Raw genomic sequence first — 25197 nt, 5'->3', positions numbered from 1 at the left:
TTTTCAGATGACCAGTGGTTAGATCTCTCACCAGATCAGCTGGACCAGCTACTGCAGGAAGCTGCTGGCAAAAAAGAAGCAGAGCCCATTTCCAAGAAGGAGGAACAAAACTATGACTTGACTCAAGTCTCAGAGAGCATGAAAGCTTTCATATCTAAAGTCTCAACCCACAAAGGAGCAGAGCTGCCTCGGTAATTTGTGTTAAAGTCTAAATATCTAAGTAGTTAAAACCCAGATGTTAAAGTCATCTAGTCATTGCCATTTCCACTCTTTTTTTTTTTTTTTTTTTTTTTTTTTTGTACTGCTATGTTTCCCTCTTTTGGTGCCTAGTACCCTGATGACTTTTTTGGAGTCATATTTTTAATAGCCTGATCCTTTGCAATTCTTTTTTTTTTTAACTTGTTTTATTTTATTTTTTTAATTTATATCCAAATTAGTTAGCATATAGTGCAACAATGATTATAGGAGTAGATTCCTTAGTGCCCCTTACCCATTTAGCCCAATCCCCCTCCCACAGCCCCTCCCGTAACCCTCAGTTTGTTCTCCATATTTATGAGTCTCTTCTGTTTTGTCCCCCTCCCTGGTTTTATATGATTTTTGTTTCCCTTTCCTTATGTTCATCTGTTTTGTCTCTTAAAGTTCTCATATGAGTGAAGTCATATGATTTTTGTCTTTCTCTGATTGACTAATTTCACTTAGCATAATACCCTCCAGTTCCATCCACATAGTTGCAAATGGCAAGATTTCATTCTTTTTGATTGCCGAGTAATACTCCATTATATGTATATACCACATCTTCTTTATCCATTCATCCATCAATGGACATTTGGACTCTTTCCATACTTCGGCTGTTGTTGATAGTGCTGCTGTAAACATGGGGGTGCATGTGTCCCTTCGAAACAGCACACCTGTATCCCTTGGATAAATACCTAGTAGTGCAATTGCTGGGTCGTAGGGTAGTTCTATTTTTAGTTTTTTTGAGGACCCCCATACTGTTTTCCAGAGTGGCTGCACCAGCTTGCTTTCCCAGCAATTCTTAAAGTAAGTCAGAGAGACTGCTCAACAGATCTAAAAGCTTCCATCCCAGAGCTGTGCAAGGAAACTGCATTTTACTCTTTAAACTTTTACTCAGAACTTTATGACTCTTAACATCTAGCTCTCAGCAAACCCACACTTCAGATCTGCTACCAACAAGCAGATTGTAAGCTTCACACTCAAAAGAGGGGAATAAAAGATTTCATCAGAGAAAGAAATAATAACAGGAGAAATGGGAAGTTACATTTGGCAAATAAATGTAAGAAAATAAGATAGATGGAATTGTTACTTGTATAGCAAATATATCTTTATTCATGTTGATGCTCTTAAGCCTCATAAGAAGATTAAAATTTATGTTCAGTATTCTCTAAGAAAGCAGAGATAAAGAAAGGTATATTCTTATTTACTTTTAAAGGTTTAGTTCTTAAAGAAATAGACTTTATGTAAATTAACTCAGATAAGTGATTTCTTCTGCTAATGCTATATATATCTTGTGGGAGGTGGATGGTGGGTAGGTCCCTAAATTGGCATAAGTTTAATGTGCATAAACAAAGTGCAATTTTTACTTTTCTTACATCAGTCTTTCCCATTTCTTTTGCCCTCAAGACCATTTAAACTACAGTTTTTCTTGGTGTACCTCTTGAGATCCTATATCTGGTAGTGTTCCTAAGAATGGCACTGCTTTAAAAAAAGTTCCAAAGAGTTATGTTTACGATAAATGGTCTTTTTCCTTTAACCTTGCAGAGAACCTTCTGAGGCTCCAATCACTTTTGATGCAGATTCTTTTCTTAATTATTTTGACAAGATTTTAGGTAAGTTACAGTACGATGTTTATTTTCATTTTGAAACTACAAGGCTGTGGCTAGAGCACTGGAGCATTGGAAGTCAAAGTATTTGCTTTTTCTTCATGATTTTAAGTTGCTTTCAACCATGAACTTCTGCCCAGTTGAATGATTTTGCAGAGAATGCTTAGCTCAGTGCCGGACATAGTTGCTGCTCGTTCATTATTTGAATGAGTGAATGCTATGTGGCCAGATGTGGTTTCCATGTTAATACTGTTTATTCTCTTTTAGACTTACTGTACTTAACACTAATAATAAAAAGACAAATAGCCCAAATTTAAAAGTCAACAAAGGATTTAAATAGGCAGTGCCTTGAAGAAGAAATATAGACAAATATTTGAAAAGACTTAACTGTTTCTAGTAAGTGAATACACAATACAAAATAAGAACTTATTTTTTTGCCGATCATATTGGCAAAGATTCTAAAGATTGGCAATACCCAGTTTTCTCAAGAGCTGAAGAAATGGGCACTGTCAAACCGTGAGCGTGGAACTGTAAGTTGTCTTTCTCACGGTGGTTTGGTATCCTAGAAAATTTATAACCTTTGACTTAGTAATTTATTGCCAGGAATTTTCACTATGAAAAAGACATAATGTTCTAAGATGGTGATTGCAACATTGTTAATAGCAAAAGATTAGAATATCCCAAATGTCCATGGAGAAGGAAATGGTTAAAAAAATTGTAGTACGTTTGTTATGAAACATTGTGCATTTTTTAAAAAATTTCTTTTTAACATTTATTTATTTTTGAGACAGAGAGAGACAGAGCATGAACGGGGGAGGGTCAGAGAGAGAGACACACACAGAACCCAAAACAGGCTCCAGGCTCTGAGCCATCAGCACAGAGCCTGACGTGGGGCTTGAACCTACGAACCGCAAGATCACGACTGAGCCAGTCGGACGCTTAACCGACTGAGCCACCCCAAACACTGTGCATTCTTAAGAAAGAATAAGGTCCATCTATGTTTTCACAAAGAAGGACTTCCAAGACATATAAATAAGTGGAAAAGCAAACCATAGTTCAATATGTATGTATGTGCAAAAAAAAAAAAAGAACCTTATGTTTATATACATATGTGTAGGACTACATAAAGGCCTGGATGCCCACCAAACTGTTAAAAGATGTTTAACTCTGGGAAGAGAGTGAGCTGTGAGACAATAATAACTCTGTGTATGGCTTGAATATTTGTATCAAAATATATTCATGTAGTTTTTAAATTTTTAAAAAAATTTTAGTAATTGAATTCTCATTTAAAAAAAAATTTTTTTTTTCAGTTCAGCCTATGTACTTTTCTGAAAATATCTGCCAGCAGTACCATTTTCTGGAAGGGGTTTTTATGAAGTTAATTTGTGTATATTGGTCCTTTTATGAAGATAATATTTAACTCTTTTGAAAGGTATAACTACTCAAGAAGAAATTACCATGTGGCTCTTTCTGTGTTGGGGTCTGTGTAGGGCCAAGACCTCATGAATCAGATTCTGATGATCTGGATGATGAAGACTTTGAATGTTTAGACAGTGATGATGACTTGGATCTTAAAACACAGGGGACTGGGGAAGAAGCATCTTTAAAAGGAACTCTTAATGATCTCAAGTCATACATGGCCCAGATGGACCAGGAATTGGCAAATACCAGCATTGGCAAAAGTTTCACCACCCAGAAGCAAATGGTACGTGTGTGTTTAACCTTTTCCCGTGTCTGAGTATCTTAATATTATGAAGGAAAGCTAAAACTATATTTTATCTTAGTTTCTCTTTTTCTTTCCTTTTTTTGATTTGTGATCATTTTTTGGTGATAAATTTGATTTTTTTATTTGAAATAAATAAGAATGTAAGATTGCTAATGTTTCCCTAACTATTAGGATGAAAGATTATTAACTTTACTCTCCTAAATATAGTTTATTTTTTTATTTTTGATGTATTACATTTATTACTTATAAATGTATTAAATTTATAAATGTATTATTAAAATTAATTTTTAATTTTTATTAAAAAATTTTTTTTCTTTAATGTTTATTTTTGAGAAAGAGAGAGAGAGATAGCACGAGTGGGGGAGGAGCAGAGAGAGAGAGGGAGACACGGAATCCAAAACAGGCTCCAGGCTCTGAGCTATCAACACAGAGCCCAACACGGGGCTCAAACTCACAAACTGTGAGATCATGACCTGAGCCGAAGCTGCTCAACCGACTGAGCCACCCAGGCGCCCCTTTATTTTTTAAGTTTTTAAAAAAATTTTTAATGTTGGGGCGCCTGGGTGGCTCAGTCGGTTAAGCAGCCGACTTCAGCTCAGGTCATGATCTCGTGGTCCGTGAGTTCGAGCCCCGTGTCAGGCTCTGTGCTGACAGCTCAGAGCTTGGAGCCTGTTTCAGATTCTGTGTCTCCCTCTCTCTGACCCTCCCCCGTTCATGCTCTGTCTCTGTCTCAAAAATAAATAAACGTTAAAAAAAATAAAAAAATAAATAAAAAATTTTTAATGTTTATTTATTTTTGAGAGAGAGCGAGAGAGAGAGCGTGAACATAAGTTGGGGAGGGGCAAATAGAGGGGGACAGAGGAACCAAAGCGGGTTCCAGGCTGACAGCAGAGATCCTGATGGGGGGCTCAAACTCACAAACTGCGAGATCATGACCTGAGTCAAAGTTGGACGCTTAACCAACTGAGCCACTGAGATGCCCCTTAAGTTTAATTATATTAGTTCTTCTGTTATCAGTATTTAAAAAGTCATGCGATGTGGTCAGATTATGCAGTTGCATTCTACTACTCGCAGCTTACACTGACTTTAAAAAAAGAGAAAGGATCTTAAATATCTAAATAATTTTCAAGTCTTAATACTGTTTGTTTTTTTTCTTTTTTAATTTAGAACCAAATTAAGACTTCATCTTACACTCTTTTTTATCCTAGTTTTTATACCATCAGTGTCTAACCTATACCTCAAAGACATTATGAAGGAGAGTGGAACTTCTGGATTAGGGTTTGAAATCCAGTTGAGCCACCCACTGTGAATATATATCCATTAACCAATAATACCTATGTTGTAGGATTAACATGAGAACCAAATGAGACAACAGTAAAACCCGCAACAAGGCCCTTAATGAATGTTACTCACCTTGCTTTCATCATCTAAACTACATTTAAACTAGAATCATTTCCATTATTGCCCAGACCTCATAAAAACCAAGAAACCGTATTGTTAGATTTATCTAAAGGAGTGTATCTTAGATTTTAATATGTATATGAACCATCTAAAGATCTAAGTAAAATAGAAGTAAAATGTAGGAAATAAACAAAATTCTGATTAAATAAGGTCTGGGGTGAAGCCTGAGATTTTACATTTCTAACAAGCATCAAAGCAGTGCATGTGCTACTGACGCTTGAACTGCACTTTGAATAGCAAAGATAGTCTATAGATCACGCTACAGTCTTTCAAATCCTTTCCCCATCCTGTGAAACCAGAGGCTCAGGTAATAACTCAGAATCTTTGTGGTTGAATTCCGCAGAACTTCAGGTTTTTACTTGAAGTTTTTTCATTGAGGAAAAAAAAAAAGAAATCTAGTTTCTTTCATTTAGAAAAAAAATAGGTTCTTTTATATATATATAAAATGTTCATTTTTATTTCTTTTACAACTCTTAGGTAAGTTATAAATATGTCTCCTTAACCCTGGTTATCTCCCTTGGGCTATTTCAGAATGGGGAAGAAGTCCAACTTATAAAAACTTTTCCTAGAAAGAAGTGTGTTTTAATCTTTAGAACCACATTCTATTGTGTGTGTTAAATTGTAAGGTTTATTAGATTTCATTTTTACTTTGTCATTAAGGATAAGAAATTTCCTTTTTAATTTAGAATTCAATTTTACATTGTTTAGTTTTTATTGTAACTACCATCCAACCTAATGGCCTATTATCTCATGATTTTCTTTTCTATCAATAAGGAACCTCTCTCCCAGACTACCAGTAATAATTCAGATGAGGAAGATTCTGGTGCAGGAGGATCTGTTATGACACCAGTGGACGTAGACCTGAACCTGGTTTCCAACATACTGGAATCCTATAGTTCCCAAGCTGGCCTGGCAGGACCTGCGTCCAACCTTTTACAAAGCATGGGAGTACAGCTGCCTGATAACACCGATCACAGACCCACAAGTAAGCCGATGCAAGATTAACCAGCACATCTCACCTCTTTTTTCTTCTTAAATAAATATTGAGTCTGATTGTGCTCATTTGTAGTGTGGATGACTATGAGGTAACATAAAAGGTTTTGAAGTCAGCAGGAGACAGAATATCAAGTTTCTGGGCAGCCCCTGATTTACACACTCCATGTTTAGAACATTAAGTTTATCTTTATTAAGGGTTAAAGGCAAAAATAAGGAATGAATGAGTTGCTTTTTTATTCCAATTACCAGGCTCACTCTGGTAATAGATACATTTGTTTTTATGTTTTACCTGTTTTTCCTATTCTGCTTCATGAACTGAGTGGGCTCTTTTTATTGTTAGCACCTTCACAGCTCATTGCCACATGAATATTGTCTATCCAGGTAGGCCCTGTACCAAAGTTCATTTTATTTATCTGCCATTTTTAGTTCCCGAACCCTGCCCTGTTTTGCCTCACTTTTCAGATATCCTTGGAGTTCTAAGAAGCAAAGCCCTCTCCCCACTCACTGCCAGGAAACAAAGTTCAACGTTGCAGCTCCTCTATTAGCCTCTCACATCTTTTCTTTTCTAAAACAACACATTAATCCAAAAGCAAACAGTTACTCCATGGTAAGTTTGAGAAACTCATAACCAGGAATCCTGCACACTCCCCTTTCTGTCAGTATTTTCAGATTGGGGGATGTGTACACATGTGCTCACAAACACACCCACATAGAGACCGAAAACATTGGGAGATGGTAATACACATGGACCCTGAACTGTTTTCTTCTAACTGCAAGATATGAAGAAATCTCAGGACCTCTCTTTCGAGAGTGCTTTTCCCTTCTACATGCTGGGTTCAGTTCAGGTCAGGGCAAGCTGCCAACCTAGCAGGACAATCAAGACCTGTCACATACTATCCCTCAACGTTTCCTGATGAAGGCACTTTGATTTCCCCAAAGCACTGATGATTTGCTGGCAATGGCGAAAGCAATGACCTTTTGGGATCAGAGGGAAATTCAGTGCTTCATCTTGTCTAATTCTAGAATCTCTTTTGCTTAGTCCTGTAGACTTTGATGTGTGAATAATGTTAGGGTCTCTGGCACTTGTGTCTTTTATCATAAATTAGTACCTAAAATCATCCCAAGATACAACTCTTTCCTGGCCATTCCTCTTTTCAAACAGACCTCTAACTGTATTTCTTCTGTACATCACTTCATTTCTTCCACATTTGGAACCTGGACTTAAATGTTTATCACACTAACAGATTGCTTTTCTCCCTCCCTATCCCCTGTCCCAAATTCTCACTTTCTATAATTTCCTCACTTCGTAAGACAGAAAAATGCATCTGAACAAAGGTGTGGAAATTTACTTTATTTCCTCCAGATAAATTCTTCTCTTCTATGATGAGGTGTAGAATGACACATGAATGATGAGAAATCCTACATTAGTTTATCTGATAAAGCTCAAGAAATGGTTCATCCTCACTAATCCCTTAAGTGAAGTTACAACACTTAACTGGGTATGCAAATGGCAGTGACTGTTGTGCATTTAGGAAGTCAGACATGGCAAAGTGATCATCTTTTCCTTGGGTCACAAGTTGAGCAAGTTAACTGCAAAAGACTTAACTATCATAAACCCCACTGGGGTGCAGTTACCTCAGCAAAACATCACTGCATCTGATTTATTACAGAGTACCCTGAGGAAGACCTTGGCTCCCACTTTCCTCATCCCTTCAGATGACTTAAATATGACTTTTATTTAAATCCCGGGTTGTGCTATTTTTCTTAATTCTGTGAGGATGAAAAGTCAGGAGTGGGTTGAGGTTTGCTGTATACTTTCAATAGTAAGATAAAATTCTATCAGGCACATTTTGGCAGTTAGTATAAATCCAGCATTAACAAGATACCTGCTGAAGAGATGTTTGCTTCCAAGGCCTCAATGAAAATTGCTGAACAAAGGCCTATATCCAAACTAATGCTTCAACTTTCCCTCTGATTTTGACAATCGTCATCTTATCAGTTTGGCATTTTTGATTGCCTTTGAAGAAGAACTTCCTTAACACTGCTGTTAAAGGCAGCCCACTGTAGGATTACCTTCTATTCTGCCTTATTATGAAGTTGTCCTGGAGATGGCCTTTTATCACCTCCCCTTTATCAACTGATCTCTCTTATGCCCCTCCAAGATACTGAGAAAGGATCTAGATGTCTCAACCTGAGTTAAGCAGGCAGGGTAGAACAGTTTGGCTTTTCTACCCACTCCTTAATCAGTTGGTGGGCAATGGCTAACTTGGGGGGCAACCAGAATGTCCCATTCTGTTGCTGAGTGTATGGATTATTTCTCCTCAGGGCTGTGGCCACCTCATCATGACTGAACCAGCCAGCTGCCTCTAGTTCTCTCAAGTTCACCTGGATCTAAAAGACATAAAGAAAAACAGGATGTAAGGTTAGGAGCTATAAAATTTAGAATACTCTAGCCAAACGTGAGAAGATGTTTTCGGAACTGAGCAATACCTGGGATCTATAGGCTGGGAGTTTTAGATATTGCACAGAAGCAAGAGAGGCATAATTAAAAGGTGAGAGTTAAATATATTTTTGTAAATAGTGAAAAAGAAAAAAGTTCATCTTAAAAATCCTGGAAGCACAAATACTGAAATACTGAAGAGTGGTTAACAGTGAGGTGTAGTTTATAAATAATGTTTGTTTTTCTTTGTGCCCCTATTGATTATATAACTTTCTATTTAAAAACATAAAATTACTCCTCTTTAAAGGATAAGGGATAATTAGTGATAATCAAAAGCGTAGTATCTTCTTTGCAACGCAAATTCCCCCCACAGGAAGCTGAGACAGATGAGATATTACGAATTCTATGCAAACCGAAACACACAGGTAGGAACCTGTGCCCACAATGCCATCTGTCAAGGCATGCTACCGAAAAGCAAGATGAGGCCGGGTAAGGCAACATCTAAATCCCTTTCTACCAGAAGTACCTAGGATTTTATATAATTAGTCCCCAACATCCTAACAGACTTGAACAGTAAGACCCATCCTGAAATCCATCATTCAATTTGATTGATATATTTATTGTGTGCCTTCTCTGTGCAAGATGCTCTGTTAAGTCCTGATGATGAAAAGCAAACTGTCTCATGACTGAGATACAAATAAGGAAAAATGGTGATTATGTTGGTGCTCTGAATTTTCATGGAGATTGTTTCCTTTATAAGATTGCAAATTCTTCAAGGGACCAAATCATATGTTACACATCCTTTGTATAATGTAGACAATGCTGGATAACACACATGCCTACTAACCAACTTGAGTGAAGCAAAGGAAATAAACAGCAGAAGGGAAGCATCAGAACTTACCTCTGTCTGCCCTGATTTCACAGTTGCATGACAAGCAATCATGAGTGAGCTATTAGGAAAGGGCCAGTGCTGGGATGCAGAGTACTGTAGTCTTTCCACCTCCAATCCCACCTCTTCTGCAACTTCTCTCCGGACAGCCTCTTCCAGGCTTTCACCTATAAGCACTCAGATTAATTCAGGACAGCCCTGCAGCGGGAAGGGTGATACAGATGCCCATTTGTGAAAGGAGCGGAAACTGGCTCCAAAGTTTCAATGAAGTATTCTTGGGAGAGCCCTAAATCCCCGAGTCTCTGTAACAGTGGGAATCAAGTCTGGGGCTGGAGGCTGAACTGCAATACTTACACTAGTCATTTGGTTAGTTGTAGTGCAAAATAAGAGTAGCAGTGGGAGAAGCTACTGCTGACTTCAGCCTTAATAAAATTTTAATGCCACCTTTCACCATTTGCAAATTTTACCCCAACAGACTGAGAAAAAACAACCTGTAAATGCTGAATTCTAGTTAATACAATGCATGCTGAAATATTTAGGGAGAAGTGTACTAATGTCTGCAAACTATGCATCAAAGAATAAAGCGGATTGATGGATGGATAGAATAGATAGATATGTGATAAAGTAAATGAACAAAAAAATTATGGGATTTAGGTGGTAAGTGTATGGATAAGTATTAACTGTAGAATTCTTTCAGCTATGCTGTATGCTTGAAAATTTGCCTAATATTGAAAAATTATAATGCCAGAAGGCAGTTATTTTTTTTTTTTTAATATTTGTTTATTTTTGAGACAGAGGAAGAGAGAGAGCATGAGAAGGGGAGACACAGAGAGAGGGAGAGAAATAATCCCAAGCAGGCTCTGCACTGTCAGTCCAGAGCCCGACATGGAGCTCAGTCTCACAAACGGTGAAATTGTGACCTGAGCCGAAATTGAGAGTTAGACACTGAACTGACTGAGCACCCAGGCACTCCAGAGAGAAAGAATCTTAAGCAGGCTCCATGCTCAGCACAGAGCCTGACATCTCATTGGCCTTAGGACCATGACCCGAGCTGAAATCAAGAGTCAGATGCTCAGCCAACTGAACCACACAGGTGCCAAAGAAGGCAGTTTTCTTGACATCATAGGGAAGAGGGTGCTTAATACTCCAAGCACTGTGGCAACAAGGCAAAGAAATACCTACTATTATTAAGCTTTTGTGTCCTCCAGTCATCTGTATATGCTCTAAACTCCTTACCTATATCACAAAAACCTGCCAAGGCAGAATACATTCCCTTGGGAAAGGAACTCTGGCGGGCAAGCAGGCATCGAGTCCCATCTGACACCAGAGTGATCACCACAGGAGCCATCTAGGAAAAGGGGATAGAAACTTCGACATTAGGGCTTTGGAGCCTATTAATGGGATGAAGGATTGGATAACTAAGGAGAGCCTTTGAATTGTACAGGCTTTTGTCCCCAGGACAGAGTAGTGCATAGCCTTCTTGGATTACTGTCCTTTTAAAGTAGTGCTTACCTGTGGATAATAGATAATCTTATTGGAAGGGCATACACGCTTGCTGCCAGCCATATTCTTCTTGGTGGGCTGCCCACTTCTGCTACAGAACTGATGACCGTCATGCCAATGGAGAAGAGCCTGAGCCTAGGAATACAAAGATGGGCTTGGTTTCATTTGGAAAGAATATGGAGCTCACCTATAATAGTCCTGGGCCTAGTATTTAGAGCAAGTCAAAGGGAAAAGCCAATCCCTTTCCAGCTCACCTACTTTATTATTTTTGTAATGTTTATTTATTTTGAGAGAGAGAGAGAGAGAGAGAGAGTACGAGCAGGGGAAGGGCAGAGAGGGAGAGAGAATCCCAAGCAGGCTCCATGCTGTCAGCACAGAGCCCCACTTGGGGCTCAGTCTTACGAATCGCAAATTGTGAGATCGTGACCTAAGCCAAAATCAGGAGTCAGACACTTAACTGACTGAGCCACCCAGGCACCTCCAGCTCACCTACTTTAAATGGTTATTAACTGTTTAAACTTACTTTTTTTGTTTGGTTTCTTTTTTTCTTTTTTTCTTTTTTTTTTTTTTGAGAGAGAGAGAGAGAGAGGGTGTAAGCAAGCAAAGAACAAGAGAAAGAGAGGGAGAAAGAGAATCCCACAAGGGGCAGAGAGAGAGAGAGAGGGTGAGAGAAGCGGGGCTCACCCAATATGGGGCTTGAGCTCGCTGGAAGTGGGGCTCATGCTCACCTAAAGGCAGGACTCGAACTCACAAACCATGAGATCATGAACTGAGCTGAAGTCAGATGCTTAACTGTGCCACCCAGGCACCCAACCATTTAAACTTTAAAAACAAGGAAAACTGTCTGAACATATTCCTCTAGCATCTAATATGAATAAAAGAAAGTATATTTTAAATGTATTATGAATTATTTAAAGTACATATAATATATAAAGTATTGTAATGAATGCCCCATGCACTTATGACCCAACTTAAAATAAGACATTACCTCAACATGTACTCCTCCCAATAAAAGTGGAATTTGTTTGCAAATAAAAATGTTTAGAGGTGTCTTTTTAAATTAAATGAACAATTTCTTGCCCTTCTCTCCCTGTTCCAAAGGCAAGGCTTTAGGGAAGGGACTAGGAAGCCTTGGGGAAGAGTCTAAAGGGCTTGAGCATTTTTAAAAGTAAACACAAGAGCCTTGGGACTGAGTTTTGAGATGGAGTTGAGAGCACAGAAAAAACCTGAAGGTTGGTACTCTATGGAGCAGACCAGTAGAGAACTCTCTTGACCGTATTTTTTTTTTTTAATCCAGTTGTCTTTTCTTTCTGGCTTCTAGGTTCTCCATGCCAGGTGAGGTACCTGGGTTCCTGTTACAAGCCCTGTAGAGAGAGCCCTCCCTTTGTACAAGTACCTGAATGCTGCAATGAGCAGACTTCCGTAAAATTTTATATTAATTTCTAATGTCAGTAGTGACTCGGTTCCTGGGGGCTGCAGCCAGCCTGGGACATCTGTAAGAATTTTTGGGCGACTCACCTAGATGTTGTTTCTTTCTTGCTCCTCTTCCTCTGTGTAATCTAAGTGCATTAAACATATTTGCAGGGGTGTCTGGGTGGCTCAGTTGGTTGAAAGTTGGACTTTGGCTCAGGTCATGATCTCACAGTTCATGAGTTTAAGCCCCGCAACAGGCTTACTGCTGTCAGTGCAGGGCCCGCTTTGGATCCTCTGTCCCCTTCTCTCTCTGTCCCTCCCCCTGCTCACTCTCTCTCTCAAAAAATAAACATTAAAAAATATATATTTGCAGAAAAAAAAATAAATGAAAAACCAAAAGTACTTCAGCAAGTGAAATCCAAAGCTGTGAGGATGTCATTAAAGCTATACAAAGTAATTTCTCATAGGAGTAACATGATGATGTATATATTATGCTGTGGGTCATTAAAAATATCATGAGGCTGATAATCAGACTGCTATAGGAGAAAATGGTCCTGCCAAAAATAAGGACAAAAGGAAGAAGAATAAGCACTCTTCCTACAGCACATTGTCCAGCCAAGGTTTGTAGGAAGGACTATGATCTCTCTGCACAGGAGGAAATCAAATGTCATCCTAGCCTTGCATATGCATGCATGTATTCACCCATCAACACTGCTTTACTAAATTTTCTACAGAACTGAGAAGTCAGAATCTACCGTGGACAGCAAGGAGGCATCCTTTGTATTCAGCTGAAAGAGAGCCTTCCTCAGCTCCATGAAAGACCCCTTGAGCTCTGTCTCCATTTCTGGTTTCTGTAAGGAAGCTAGAAAAGGAGAAATGAGAATGAAATGCAACAAATGCCAAACTTTGCCTTGGGGCCCCTCTCAAGGATACCTGTTAGGATAGTGTTTCCCAAACTCACCTAATAAGACTTAACCTAGGGAAAATAAAAAATGTATAGGTTCTTAAGCCTCTACCTGGAGATTCTGAACAGCAAGGGAGTGAGGGCCAGAAATCTGTATTTTTTAATAAGCATTAGGTGATTCTTATGTTCATGCAAATTTGAGAAAAATTAGAGCATAGTATTTCTCAAGATCCTCTTCAGAGTAAAATACTTGCACTAGCCACATGCTATCCCTGAAAAAGAGGTAAAATGGAATGTCTAGGCTTCTATCTGCACCTCATTCCAGCATCATTACATTTACACCTAGACCCTGAAAGAGAGAAGGAAAGCCTAATAGGAGCCATGAACCTATACCAACCTGGTTCCCAAATGTAGGTCTGAAGACCCTGAGCTACTGCGTGGTAACATATTTCTTCCCACTTGAGATAAGAACAATGTCATTAATTTTAAAACATTGCTTATGAAATAGTTAAGAAATATAAAATGTATCAAGGTACTGAGAATAATACAATAAACATCGGTGTACCTACCACCTGAGAAGGTATTAAAATGTTCTTTACTTTCTTTAAATGATAATGATAGTAGATGGTAGGATTTTTTATATCCTAACTTAAAAAAAAATACAAAGTTAATAACCTTTTGGTGTTCTCAAAATTTTCTTTGAAATTTTGCTATTATGTTGAAACCCCAAAGTCTGAGCACCACTGGGAAGTGCCCATTAGGAAGAATGTTCTATACCATTTATGGAAGAGGAGCTATTTAGACCTAGATCCAGAGCAAACCATGCTTCATGCTGTTCAGAGCATCCAATCAGCACAGAATCTTCTATTCTTTGTGTGTCCTGTCCAAACTTAGCTAGGAGCCTTTCCAACTCTAAGAAACAGAAAGGGAGAAGGGAGAAAAACAAAGGTTTTAATTAAATCACCACAGCCATATTAGACTCATAGGAAATCCTCTACTTCAGTTTGAAGTAGATATACCTGCTTCTAGTCATTGCCCTGCAGCTAATTAGCAATGTCATCTTGGTCTAATCACTTAACCTCTCTAGGCCTCCACCTTCTCATCAGCCACCTAAAGTGTTTAGACTAAAGAAGGAATTCTTACTGTGTAACACTGGACTCTCATGAATGTATCATGAAAGGAGCATATCCCCTAGTTAAAAAAATACACAATAGTTAATGTAGTATGATACTGGGGAAAAAAATGTGTCACGCTTAAAGTGGAAGAGAACAAATCAGTTAAATATGATTTAGTCTCCAGATTATGCTGCTTGTATGGACTAGGGTAGACGATTCATCTGAGATCTCAGTCTGTATAAGACAAATGATGCCTAGAGAGAAAACCTGTCCTCCTCTGCATGAAGGACTTATATTTATTTGTTCATAATACAACATAACATTGCCTTCTGATGGCATCCTTATACTCTTCCGCACTGCTAGAAACTATCCAAATACTCCAATATCTGACCCATGGAGGAAATTCACTGGCTTTGTTTGTATTTAGAAGTCAGTATTATAGTGATATCATGTAAAACTGAGAGTACTTGAATGCAAAATCCCAATGGCTTAGGTATGCCTAGTTACATACCCTAAAAGAGTTCTCAAAACAAATTAATTTTAAATCACTTTTAATTTTGACCCTTCTAAAATTTTTTAGGCGAGATCGGGCATGTTCAGGGTGGTATGGCCATAGACCCTTCTAAAATTTTTTTAAAATGTATTTATTTTGTGGGGCGCCTGGGTGGCTCAGTCGGTTAAGTGTCCGACTTCAGCTCAGGTCACAATCTTGCAGTTCGTGAGTTCGAGCCCCACGTCAGGCTCTGGGCTGATGGCTCAGAGCCTGGAGCCTGCTTCCGATTCTGTGTCTCCCTCTCTCTCTGCCCCTCCCCCGTTCATGCTCTGTCTCTCTCTGTCCCAAAAAATAAATAAACGTTAAAAGAAAAAAAATTTTTTTTAAATAAAATTTATTTATTTTGAGAGAGAAGAGTCGAGGAGGGGCAGAAACAGAGAGAAACAGACAATCCTAAGCAGGTTCTGCACTGTCAGCACAGAGCCCAATGTGGGGCTTGAACTCACGAACTGTGAGATGATGACCTGAGCCAAAAGCAAGAGTTGAACAGTTAACTGACTGAGCCACTGAGGCACCCCTTATTTTGACCCTTCTAGAAGAAATGAAGTCCTGACGCAGATCTTAAACAGTAGAACAGTGTGCAACTCCATGGAGGCTGGAAATCACTGGCCTAAGGCAGGGTTTGGCTAAATATTTTAGGCTTTGCAAGCCATGTGGTCCCTGTCACAACTGCTCTGCCATTGTAGTGCCAAAACAGCCACAGACAACATGTAAATGAATGAGCGTGACTATGTTCCAATAAATATTTACATTACAAAACAAGCGGTGGGTTCCAATTTGGACAGCAGTCTCGCTAACCCCTCGTTTAAGGCAGTAGTGGTTCACACCATCACCATATAATATCTGGACAACTCAGGTTTGTACACTACTAACTGGCAGAAACAGTTTGAAAAATCTGGACTCTCAGGTCAAACAAAAGATCCTTTCTCAGGGATTTGATACGGATGGAATTCTGCTTAATGGCCACAGGCTGGTCTATTCTACAGGTCCTCTTTGGGCTTACCTAGCAGGCTATGCTGGGGGGCCTGGTATTGATGTTCTGATTTCTGAAGCAAAGGAGCCAGGCTATGAAAGAGGTAAAATGCTCCTGTCTGCTGGGCTTTTTTACATGCATCATCATCTTCCTTCAGTTCAAATAAGTACCTGTATTTTGGAAATAATCAAAGCATTACAAAACCACACCTACTTATACAACATTCACCTTTTAGAACTCTGTCCCTGCATCCCTCTCCTACCATAGTTACTTCCTTTTATTTATATTATATCCTAAATTGCTGTGAAAAGGGTTTCAGTTGGCTGCAGGCAATCATTTCATTCTTTCCTTTGTGCTACTATACACATTTGCCCATACTTCTGTGGTTGCACTTCTATTATACCATTTGTTAATTTGTCTGTCTCCCCCGAAAAACTATGATCTCCTTCAGGACAGGGTCAGCCTTAGTTCTGTATCTCCAGTAATGAGCATATTGAATGGCTCAATTCAATAAATATTTATTGAATTGAACTTCAAGGGTAATAAATATTTACTGAATTGAACCTCAAGGTACTTTGCCAATATTACGCTGTGAGGCAAGAATTTACATGCAGTGGAGTGAAAGAAAAACAAGTACAGTGATAAAACATCAACCACAGAATACCTAGAGATGGGAGCAGACTTTATTATTGCAGACAAAGAGCAAACAGTATAACTTAAGTAACTCTCATTCAGTCTAGGGATGATAAAGACCAGATTTTATCTTCAATCCATTGTAGCTTCAAACATCTAGTCCCCACCCACCCCACCACCCCCGTGGACACCATTAGCTCCTTATTTCTATGGAAGAGACCACTAATGGGAAAGTGATGCCCATGCTTGACCTACACTTAACTTAGTAAGTGTAATATTTTCAATAGCCAAAATACAAATACAGAAAAGACAACATCCTATCATTAGTTTCTCTAAAAGAAATAGTATTTGATCCAGTTCTAGGCTTTCCGAGCACCTTCATTAAAGATGACCTAAGTCAAGAGCCTTGGAAATCAGGTCAGGGTCCACATGACTCAAGGGGTACTGCATGTGGGATTCTCCTTCTAGAGCCTTAGGGATAACAATTCTTGCCTGTTAAAAGCCCCCAAAGAGACTCAGACTTATGGCAGATTTTGTCACTTAACTGGGCAACAGTTTATGGTTATTTTCTGTAGGATCTGGGAGCTTTTGTAACATCAATAGTGTTAGCTCAACATGGAACTGCAAAGCAAAATGATAAATGTGCCCCAGTGGTCTCTTTAGGAAACTTTTTTTTTTTTAATTTTTAAAAAATGTTTATTTATTTTTGAGAGAGAGAGGGAGTGTGAGCAGGGGAGGGGCAGAGAGAGGACACACAGAATCCAATGCAGGCTCCAGGCGCTGAGCTGTCAGCACAGAGCCCAACGTGGGGCTCGAACTCAGAAACCAAGGGATCATGACCTGGGTGGAAGTCTGATGCTCAACCCACTGAGCCACCCAGGCGCCCCAGAACCTATTTTTGACTGTATGATAAAGGGAGTTACAGTGAGCTCTTTATAAACACAAGACCAAAGAAACCTGAGATCTTAATCCTCATGGTATTTATAAACCTTTTAAAAGTGACTGCGGCTTCCTGGGGCAAAGACTTAATGCATGTCAAAGGAGAGACATGTGCCACTCAGAAGTTACCAAATATAAACAATAGAACAAACACTGCTGCCTTCCTAAGAGAACAGTAAGAGTGGTACAACCTGTGCTTTGCCCTAATGACCCTATAAAACAAAACACCTACAAAAACACCCAGGTTAAGTTCTTAAACTCAAGGCCTCACTGGAACTGGAACTGAGATCCAAAAAGATCCTTACATTTTTCTTCTTGATCAGGAACACTAATTTTAAAAATTCATTTTCCTCCCTTAGTTATAATAGCATGGAAACAACACTAAGATTATCAGACTTAAACTGGTTTTTTTTCCTATTTATAAAAATAAAAAGTCATCAGTAAAAATCAGTAAATATAGTTAACAATTTGTTCAAAAAAGGGAAATCATCAAGAACCTCACCATTCAGAGATGATCGCTCTTTACACCTGGGAATTCTTCGAACTATTTATTGTGTATCTATATGAATGTAGGTGTATTCAGAACCATACCTACTAATTTGTAGCCTTTTTTTCTTTAACATTTTTTCATACCATGTGCCTTATTGAAAGAATTTCATTCAGGATTTTTTACTCATTTTTAAGTCACTTTAACACAGTCATTTTTTAGACTATTCAATAATTGTTCAATAATTCAATTATTGCTCTCAAAGTCTCAGCCTGAGAACTGCAAATAACCTAAATGCCCAACAGTATCTAAAATAAGGGCTGCAATTTTATTTTCTCCTGCTTATGTCAGACTGTATGTTTAGGGGTCTTTAAATTTTGGACTGGGCATTCCTGTCTGACAGAGCTTTTTATGTAGGAAGCCTTGGTTAGGACTGTATCTCTTCAGAGGAATTTTATATTTGCTTCTGCAAGGTGCCCAGGGGTATTATAAGTCTAGGACTACTACTTACATTCTTTTTTTAGGTTGGGTTTCGGATCCATACCACACAGATGGTGCAAATTTAAACCCCAAAACTATGAGAGCAGGACAGTGATTTCAGATTCATGGATTTTAAATTTGCCCAAGCCGTGACAAAAAAAGTCCTTTACCATCTACCTATACTGGTATAGTTTTTTTTTTTTTTTTCCTGGTCTATCTTTCACTGGTAGTTTAGTTCTTTCTTAGGGGGTGAGGGGATTAGAGTTATCACCTTATTTTCAGGAAACTTCATGAACTATCACTCTACAGTATAGTTTTTCATTCTATCATATGGGCATACCATAATTCAATTAATTTGTCCCTTGCTGTTCATTCATCCATTCAACAATCCTTCGGTGCCTACTCTGTACCAGGTATTGTTTTATGCACTAGGGGTACCATAGCAGGAAAGACAAAGTTCTTATCTTAATAGAACTAAATATTTAAGTATGTCAGATATTTTAGATATTATTGGAAATTTAGTTTATTTAGAATGTTTCCAATTATAAATAATTTGCAATGAACATCCTTATATGTAAATCTTTTTATTTGTTCATTTATTTTGAGAGAGAGAGAGAGAACACTTGTGCACGAGAGGGACAGAGAGAATCCCAAGCAGGCTCTGTGCTGTCAACACAGAGCCCAAAGCCTCTCAATCTTACCAACTGTGAGATCATGACCTGAGCCAAAATCAAGACTGGGACGCTTAGCCAACTGAGCCACCCAGGAACCCCATATGTAAATCTTAATCATGCATCCTTAATTCTCCTTAATATAGGATTCCTTAATATAGGATTTTGAGATATTTATATTTTATAATGTAATGGGCCAAAGAGAATAATCAGAGCTCAGGTCGGTCACAACTCACCGGCTCTTAGTGACATAAGTTGACAGCAGCCTATAGGACCAAAAAGATTTTCTCCTGCAAGCAATTCCACAATACAGGGACATTGTCAGGTCCTTAGAGAAAAGAGGAGTTAAAAAAAAAAAAGAAGTCATAGTATGCAATTTAAAGTAATGAATCACCAAGAGGGTTACACTTTAAGCCAGGATAAGATTACTTTTTAATATTAAGGAAAGAGAAACTGAATAGGAGTCAGATGATCTGGCTTTTCTAAATTGCATTTCTACCACTAACTAGCTGTGGGATTTCAACTTTTCAGTACCTCTTCTAATCCAAAATTGAAACCTGTTCCGCCTACCTAATAGGTTATTGTGAGAATCCACTAACTATCCATAAAAAAATATATGCTCCTCCTTCCATATTGCGGATTTGTTGTTAGAACATAGTTGCTAAGCCAAGATCTACGTTTCTCTCCTCTCCTGTATCTAAGCAGGGCCAAAAGTAGGTCTTAACATGGAATGTGAGTGGAAGTGATGTATATCTTTTCTAGGCTGAAGCAGTTAAGACGTGGGTATGCCTTCTCCATCCTCTTTCTTCCTACCTAGAAGACTCCAGAATGGCAGTCATTAGACGGAGAAGCTGTATCCTTGAATCACAACACCGAGAAAAGCCACCTGCCAACCACAAACCCCCCTCTACCACACCACTCTGGACTATTTGTGAGGGAGAAATAAACTTCTACCATATTAAGCTACTGAATTTTTGAAGTTTGTTACAGCAGCTAGCATTACTCTAATACACAGGTAAGCCTGGGAGTGTCTCCAGAGTAATGGAGCTAAAGTTCCTCAGGATATATGAAAACCAGTCCCTCCAAGAATGAAGTAAGAGGAATCCTATAGATAAGAAAAATATAAAATCATGGCCATTAGGAAAATATTCCAAAGGCAGCTATGCAAATCTACATGAATTCAAGACATTTTCTATTTTTTGAATCTCACTGTGAGAGAAAAAAAAATTCTGTATCTTATGAATCCATTCTGCAGAAGGTGATTCCTTTTAAATTGTTTATCAATAAGTATTTTATTCCCCATGAAAAGTACATTTCACATTGGCAATAAAAGTCAAGGAGTTCCACTGAAACGAGAAAATCAGTACAGTTAAATAACCAACCACCCTTTTAACTGTGCCCAAGGGAAGCAAGCTTTAACACTAAACAAATCGCTGAGTTTAGGCTTACTTCTTGGTTGCATAATTGTGAATCACTGATGACTAATCCTTGGACAGTTTTGGCTAAATCTATGTCCTAGCCAAGGGTAAAATATATTTAGCAAACGACATTCAACAAAGAGTGTTTATTGAAAGCTGACTTTAGGCAAGGTCCTTTAAGGAACACAGAAATGTACCAGATGAAAAACCTGCTGTCAAGGGACTCTAGCAGGAGAGAGAAAACAAACACAGCTTTCCCAGAAAACAACATGTGATATATGGGTTACAAAGCATTCTGGGAGAGTATTAAAAGCATAATCCCTATTTTAATAACCCAAAGACTTGTGTGATATGCTAGAATAAATGTATTTACATTTCTCATATATGTACATGTCACATATATATGTATGTCTCATGTACAAACTCTAAGAATGTAAATATTTGGGGGGGGGCAATTTGGGAATATCTATCAAAATGCTAAATAAACATCCCTTTTACCTAGCAATTTTTACTTCTAGAAATTTATCCTAAGAAGGAAAGGATATGTACTGGAATGTTAACTGAAAAGTGTACTAAAAGGGAATAATATACAGCTCTTAAAAATAAATAGAAAATAACAGTGGAAATGTACATATATAGTAACAGGGAAACATATTCAGAACATATGATTAAGTAAAAAAAGCAGATAATATTTGGTTGGTTTACCATGATCTAATTTATAAAGAAAAGGACATATACATACCAGTAAACATATCTTAAGGTGACTAGAAGTGAACATACCAAATCGCTATTGCTAACAGGTGACTAATTTGGAAGAATGGGATGGAGAGAAGGACTGAAAAGGGTACTTATAATTTTGACATTTACTTATACACTGCTGTACTTTAAAAAAAAATTCTAACCATTTGTACATACTCCTTTACAATAAAATAAAGGTAATAAGTAGTCGTTCCTGAGACTCACTGCATACTGAGGCTAGTTCCAAGCCAGTGTTCTTAGGAGTACCTCACCACATTCCCTGGGAACCAAAAGGATTTCCTCTGGTGCATTCCTTGAATCCTGACAGCCAAGAGCTGTTTGGTTGTAGCTATACCAACTAATCTGTGTGGCCCACTGGCTTCCTGATGTTTTGCCTAGTTTTTGTTACTAAATTAACTTTAGCTAGTTGTAGATTATCGTGGTCAGCTGACTCACGGGATGGTGGTCACAGAGCTTGTAAAAAACGTAGTCAATTTCTTAATGTAGGTTTGAAAACATACTAACAATCAAGAGGAAAACCAGACTTATTTTAACTGAGAATTGTACCTTCATTGGTGAAGCCATAAATCTAATAGATAAAGATTAAGTCTAATTCCTGTTCTAAATGGTCCCTTGTATATTTTTTATACACGTCTTATATAAAAGCAGTATAGTGGGGCGCCTGGGTGGCGCAGTCGGTTAAGCGTCCGACTTCAGCCAGGTCACGATCTCGCGGTCTGTATGTTCGAGCCCCACGTCGGGCTCTGGGCTGATGGCTCAGAGCCTGGAGCCTGTTTCCGATTCTGTGTCTCCCTCTCTCTCTGCCCTTCCCCCGTTCATGCTCTGTCTCTCTCTGTCCCAAAAATAAATAAACGTTGAAAAAAAAATTTATAAAAGCAGTATAGAGAGCAGTAAGAGATTATTTAAAAGTCAAAGAAGAAAAAATGATTTCCTTAAAAATCAGCTCTATTTCTCTTTTAAATAGCTCATTTAAATTATAAAGTTAACATAACTACATTATAGGACATCTAGAAAACAGAATTGTGAGAGCATCCATAATATCACCACATAAATATAACTTATAATTTAATATGCATTTTCTAATCTTTTTACACATATAATGTCTACATATTTGTAATCTGAGGACATGTTGTTTTCAACTTGCCTTCATAAAACATGTCATAAGGAATTTTCTATGTTTTCGTATAAGCTATATAATTTTTCAACTACATAATACTACATTCAGGTAGACTCATCCTTATTTTGCTAAGCATTCCCCTGATTTTTTATTTTAAATTACCAGAAATAAGATACCACTAAGTACTTGTGTGCATATTTTCAGGTTACTTCTTTTAAGTTTCCCAAAGTAGAATTACTGGGACAAAATTTAGTTTAAAATCCTATGGTTCTTTCTATACATTGCCACACTTACAAGATTCAGTAGTATTTACTTTAAATAAAAAAAAAAAAAAGCGAGGGTGGGGGGACTTTCATGTTATATCTCTTTGATTAACTATAGAGTTTGGGAGTGTTTTGAGATTTAATAGTTCCGGTTTCCCTTTTCAAATTGTTTGATGTCCCATGCTCATTTATTTACTGTGGTTTTACACTAGCATTTCAACCATTCTAATTTTTAGAACATTTATAGTACATTGATAGCATTTTCCATAATGTGATCACAGGACCACACTATAGGAACCAACTGCTATATGTACTGCTCTTCTCTGTGGGCTCAGTCATTAAGACTGAACCTCTGTAGAAAAAAAGAGGTTCTTTTAACCATAAGAAGGATATATGAATTACTTTTAGGATGAAAATGTAATTTCTCATAGCTCCATACTATTTAGAAATCTAATGCAGGGAAACTTTGTTGCTTTTTTTCTAAATGGTTTGTGATTTGTTTACTCTTTTAGGGATCTTAAGGTATGATGTTTTATTCAATGTGTGTTGGCTCAAGGGCTCACCTTTAGTAAACACGGTGGAAAACAACTGGTAAACCTGCTACGATCCTCACATCCAGCCACTCAAATGCCACATTACAAAGAGAATAGCTGTTTTTCTTTGAATTGGCAATTACTATCATATTTTATTCCTGATGGCAAGCTAGGGATAAAAGCTCACTATTCACTAAATGAGTTTTGGAAGAAAATACTAGCACTGTTATTTTGCCTTAGATGATAAACTGAGGCCTGCCTTTCATTTTGTTTACAGTGCCTGTGCGTATCTCCAGACTGAGGAAGGAACAGGGAAGTCAGCATGGAAGAGACTCTGGACTTTTATTCCAGGCACCCAACTAACTGAATTTGTGACCTGGGGCTGTTACCTATCTTGTCCAAGCTTGGTGTCTGTCTCACTTCTCACAAGGGAAGAAAGGAGAGAAAATGGATCTAAAGTGTATTACAACCATCAAGTTTTCACATACTAATTCTCAGGTCCGTTAGACTGCAAAATCCTTAAGGGTTGGGATTGTATCTTTCCCTATCTATAGCATCTAGCACTGTCCTACCACAGTGTAAAACACAATACATGTGAATGAATGAATGAATGAATGAATGAATTTATCCTATTTTACAAGTGAGGAAGATGAAGGTTTAACCAATCTGAAATCACAATTTAGAAAGCGGTAATTTCAAACCCAGGGCTACATGGCTCCAAAACCCATGTTTTGATGCAAAATACATGGGAAAGCACTTTTTAACATTCATTTTTAACATTCATGTTTTTAAAAAGTACAAAGACTAATACAGATGAAAGAATATTATTTTTTACCAACAACTATTCAATGAGGAGGTAAGACTGTTAAGATTAACAATTTCTCTCAACCTCCTGTAATAAATAATTCCCACATTTCTCATCCTGTTCATCTTAACTGAAGAAAGATTACTTTATAAAGCACTACAACATGAAGAAAAAGCCCATCTCGAATCTCTGTGGTACATCTACAAAGAAGTTTGGTAGTGTTTGCGAGAGCCCTTTTCAGACAGTCTGTCTATTCATTACTGTGGACCTCAATGGAATGAGGAAATATGCAAAACTGAGGATACAGATTTCAAGGTCTCACTAAGTAGCTTTATGGTTTGCTTTTTAAACATTGTTTCCTCCCTTAATTCAAATATAATCCAGGCACAATGCAAAGAAGTTAGCAAATTCCATTTTTAAATGACTCTCCAAGAAAGTATCAGAAAAATATTAGCTTCAGTTACCAGGTAAAACTGTGGTCATTCCCTGGTTTCTTCAAGAAGTAAGGGAGACTAAGCTAAAATTACAAAATGCTGTGACCGAGAGCTTTTTTCAAGTTTTGATTATGTCTCCCCATAAAATCCCTCCTGCACTTGGAATCTCAACAGTTTTCTGTTCTACTGTACTCACTCTGAATTCTGTTGGGGGAGGGCACCTTCCTAGGCCTCAAGAATCAGCAGAAACCAGGAAACTTCTAATGTTCCTGGGAAGTAGGGCTTCCCTTCCCCACAGGGACCATGGCTGCCTCTGCCACACTTCCCAGAATCCCCTAGAGATGCACTCTGGGAAATGTAGTTCTGTTTTCATGCTAGCTGTAATTGTAAACATGATTTTGCCTCACTCCCCAGAATCCACCTAGAGATGCACTCTGGGAAACGTAGTTCTATTTTCATGCTAACTAGTTGTAAGCATGCTTTTGCCTCACTCCTCAGAATCCACCTAGAGATGCACTCTGGGAATTGCTTAATCCACAATTGTGCTGCTACCCACTCCAACTGCAAAGTTAACCATGATTGTCAAAAGCATGATCTAAGATCTTCAAAATTCATTATTTGGAAAACTGTGTCTTTGGAGACTATAAACTAGCATAATTTTGAGTAAAAAAAAGATAGTCAAACCCATCCTAATACACAGAAAGCATATTTGTTGTGGGGGAGGGAAGGAGTGTTGAGGCAGGAAATCAGATAACTTTCAACCTTTCTATATATTTATTTCTGTCTCTGTCTACCCACTTTAGAACTACCTGTAACATTTCATGAAATTCTGCAATTTAAAAGG

General features: G+C 38.0%; 2 protein-coding genes across 11 annotated transcripts in view; one reads left to right on the top strand and one right to left on the bottom strand.

Annotated features, from left to right (window-relative positions):
• ECD (ecdysoneless cell cycle regulator) overlaps positions 1-23681 on the top strand; it is a 47165-nt gene extending 23484 nt beyond the window's left edge. For 2 of the 6 annotated variants that reach the window (XM_053207510.1, XM_015067661.3), the window contains exons 11-15: positions 8-191; positions 1780-1847; positions 3332-3546; positions 5803-6013; positions 23392-23681. In XM_053207510.1, coding sequence (XP_053063485.1) covers positions 8-191; positions 1780-1847; positions 3332-3546; positions 5803-6013; positions 23392-23477 — 764 coding nt within the window. In that variant the 3' untranslated portion in view covers positions 23478-23681. Of the gene's footprint in view, positions 1-7; positions 192-1779; positions 1848-3331; positions 3547-5802; positions 6087-8349; positions 9373-12177; positions 12444-23391 lie in introns of those variants that run through there. The other 4 variants (XR_008292268.1, XR_008292269.1, XM_053207511.1 and 1 more) reach the window with 4 other exon arrangements.
• Positions 7356-24692, bottom strand: NUDT13 (nudix hydrolase 13). 5 transcript variants are annotated; one of them, XM_015067669.3, is made up of 9 exons: positions 24550-24692; positions 19261-19352; positions 15845-15984; positions 13951-14085; positions 13025-13131; positions 10866-10991; positions 10590-10701; positions 9366-9520; positions 7356-8415 (listed from the first exon to the last, which is right to left on the bottom strand). In XM_015067669.3, the coding sequence occupies exons 2-9, from the start codon at positions 19341-19343 to the stop codon at positions 8221-8223; spliced, it is 1053 nt and encodes a 350-aa protein (XP_014923155.1). In that variant the 5' UTR covers positions 19344-19352; positions 24550-24692; the 3' UTR covers positions 7356-8220. The 5 variants fall into 5 exon arrangements, with proteins under 5 accessions (XP_014923155.1, XP_014923154.1, XP_026918067.1 ...); XM_015067668.3 differs by lacking the exon at positions 24550-24692 and adding an exon at positions 21453-21623; XM_027062266.2 differs by lacking the exon at positions 24550-24692 and adding an exon at positions 21448-21498.
• Between the last annotated feature and the right edge of the window lie 505 nt (positions 24693-25197).

The sequence above is a fragment of the Acinonyx jubatus genome, chromosome D2, assembly GCF_027475565.1.
Source record: "Acinonyx jubatus isolate Ajub_Pintada_27869175 chromosome D2, VMU_Ajub_asm_v1.0, whole genome shotgun sequence".
Classification (NCBI taxonomy): Eukaryota; Metazoa; Chordata; class Mammalia; order Carnivora; family Felidae; genus Acinonyx; species Acinonyx jubatus.
Note: the sequence above shows the minus strand (reverse complement) of the source record. Positions and strands in the feature narration are given on the sequence as shown.

Bases quoted from the DNA above. Each gene is read 5' to 3' on its own strand.
- NUDT13 (XM_015067668.3), bottom strand. From the start codon at position 21,491: ATGCACCAGAGGAAATCCTTTTGGTTCCCAGGGAATGTG. The intron at 14,086-15,844 runs GTAAGCCCAAAG...TCTGTTTCTTAG, and splicing joins CCCCCAGCATAGCCTGCTAG to AGTTGGAAAGGCTCCTAGCT. The intron at 8,416-9,365 runs GTAAGTTCTGAT...TATGTCTTTTAG, and splicing joins TGAAATCAGGGCAGACAGAG to ATCCAGGTGAACTTGAGAGA.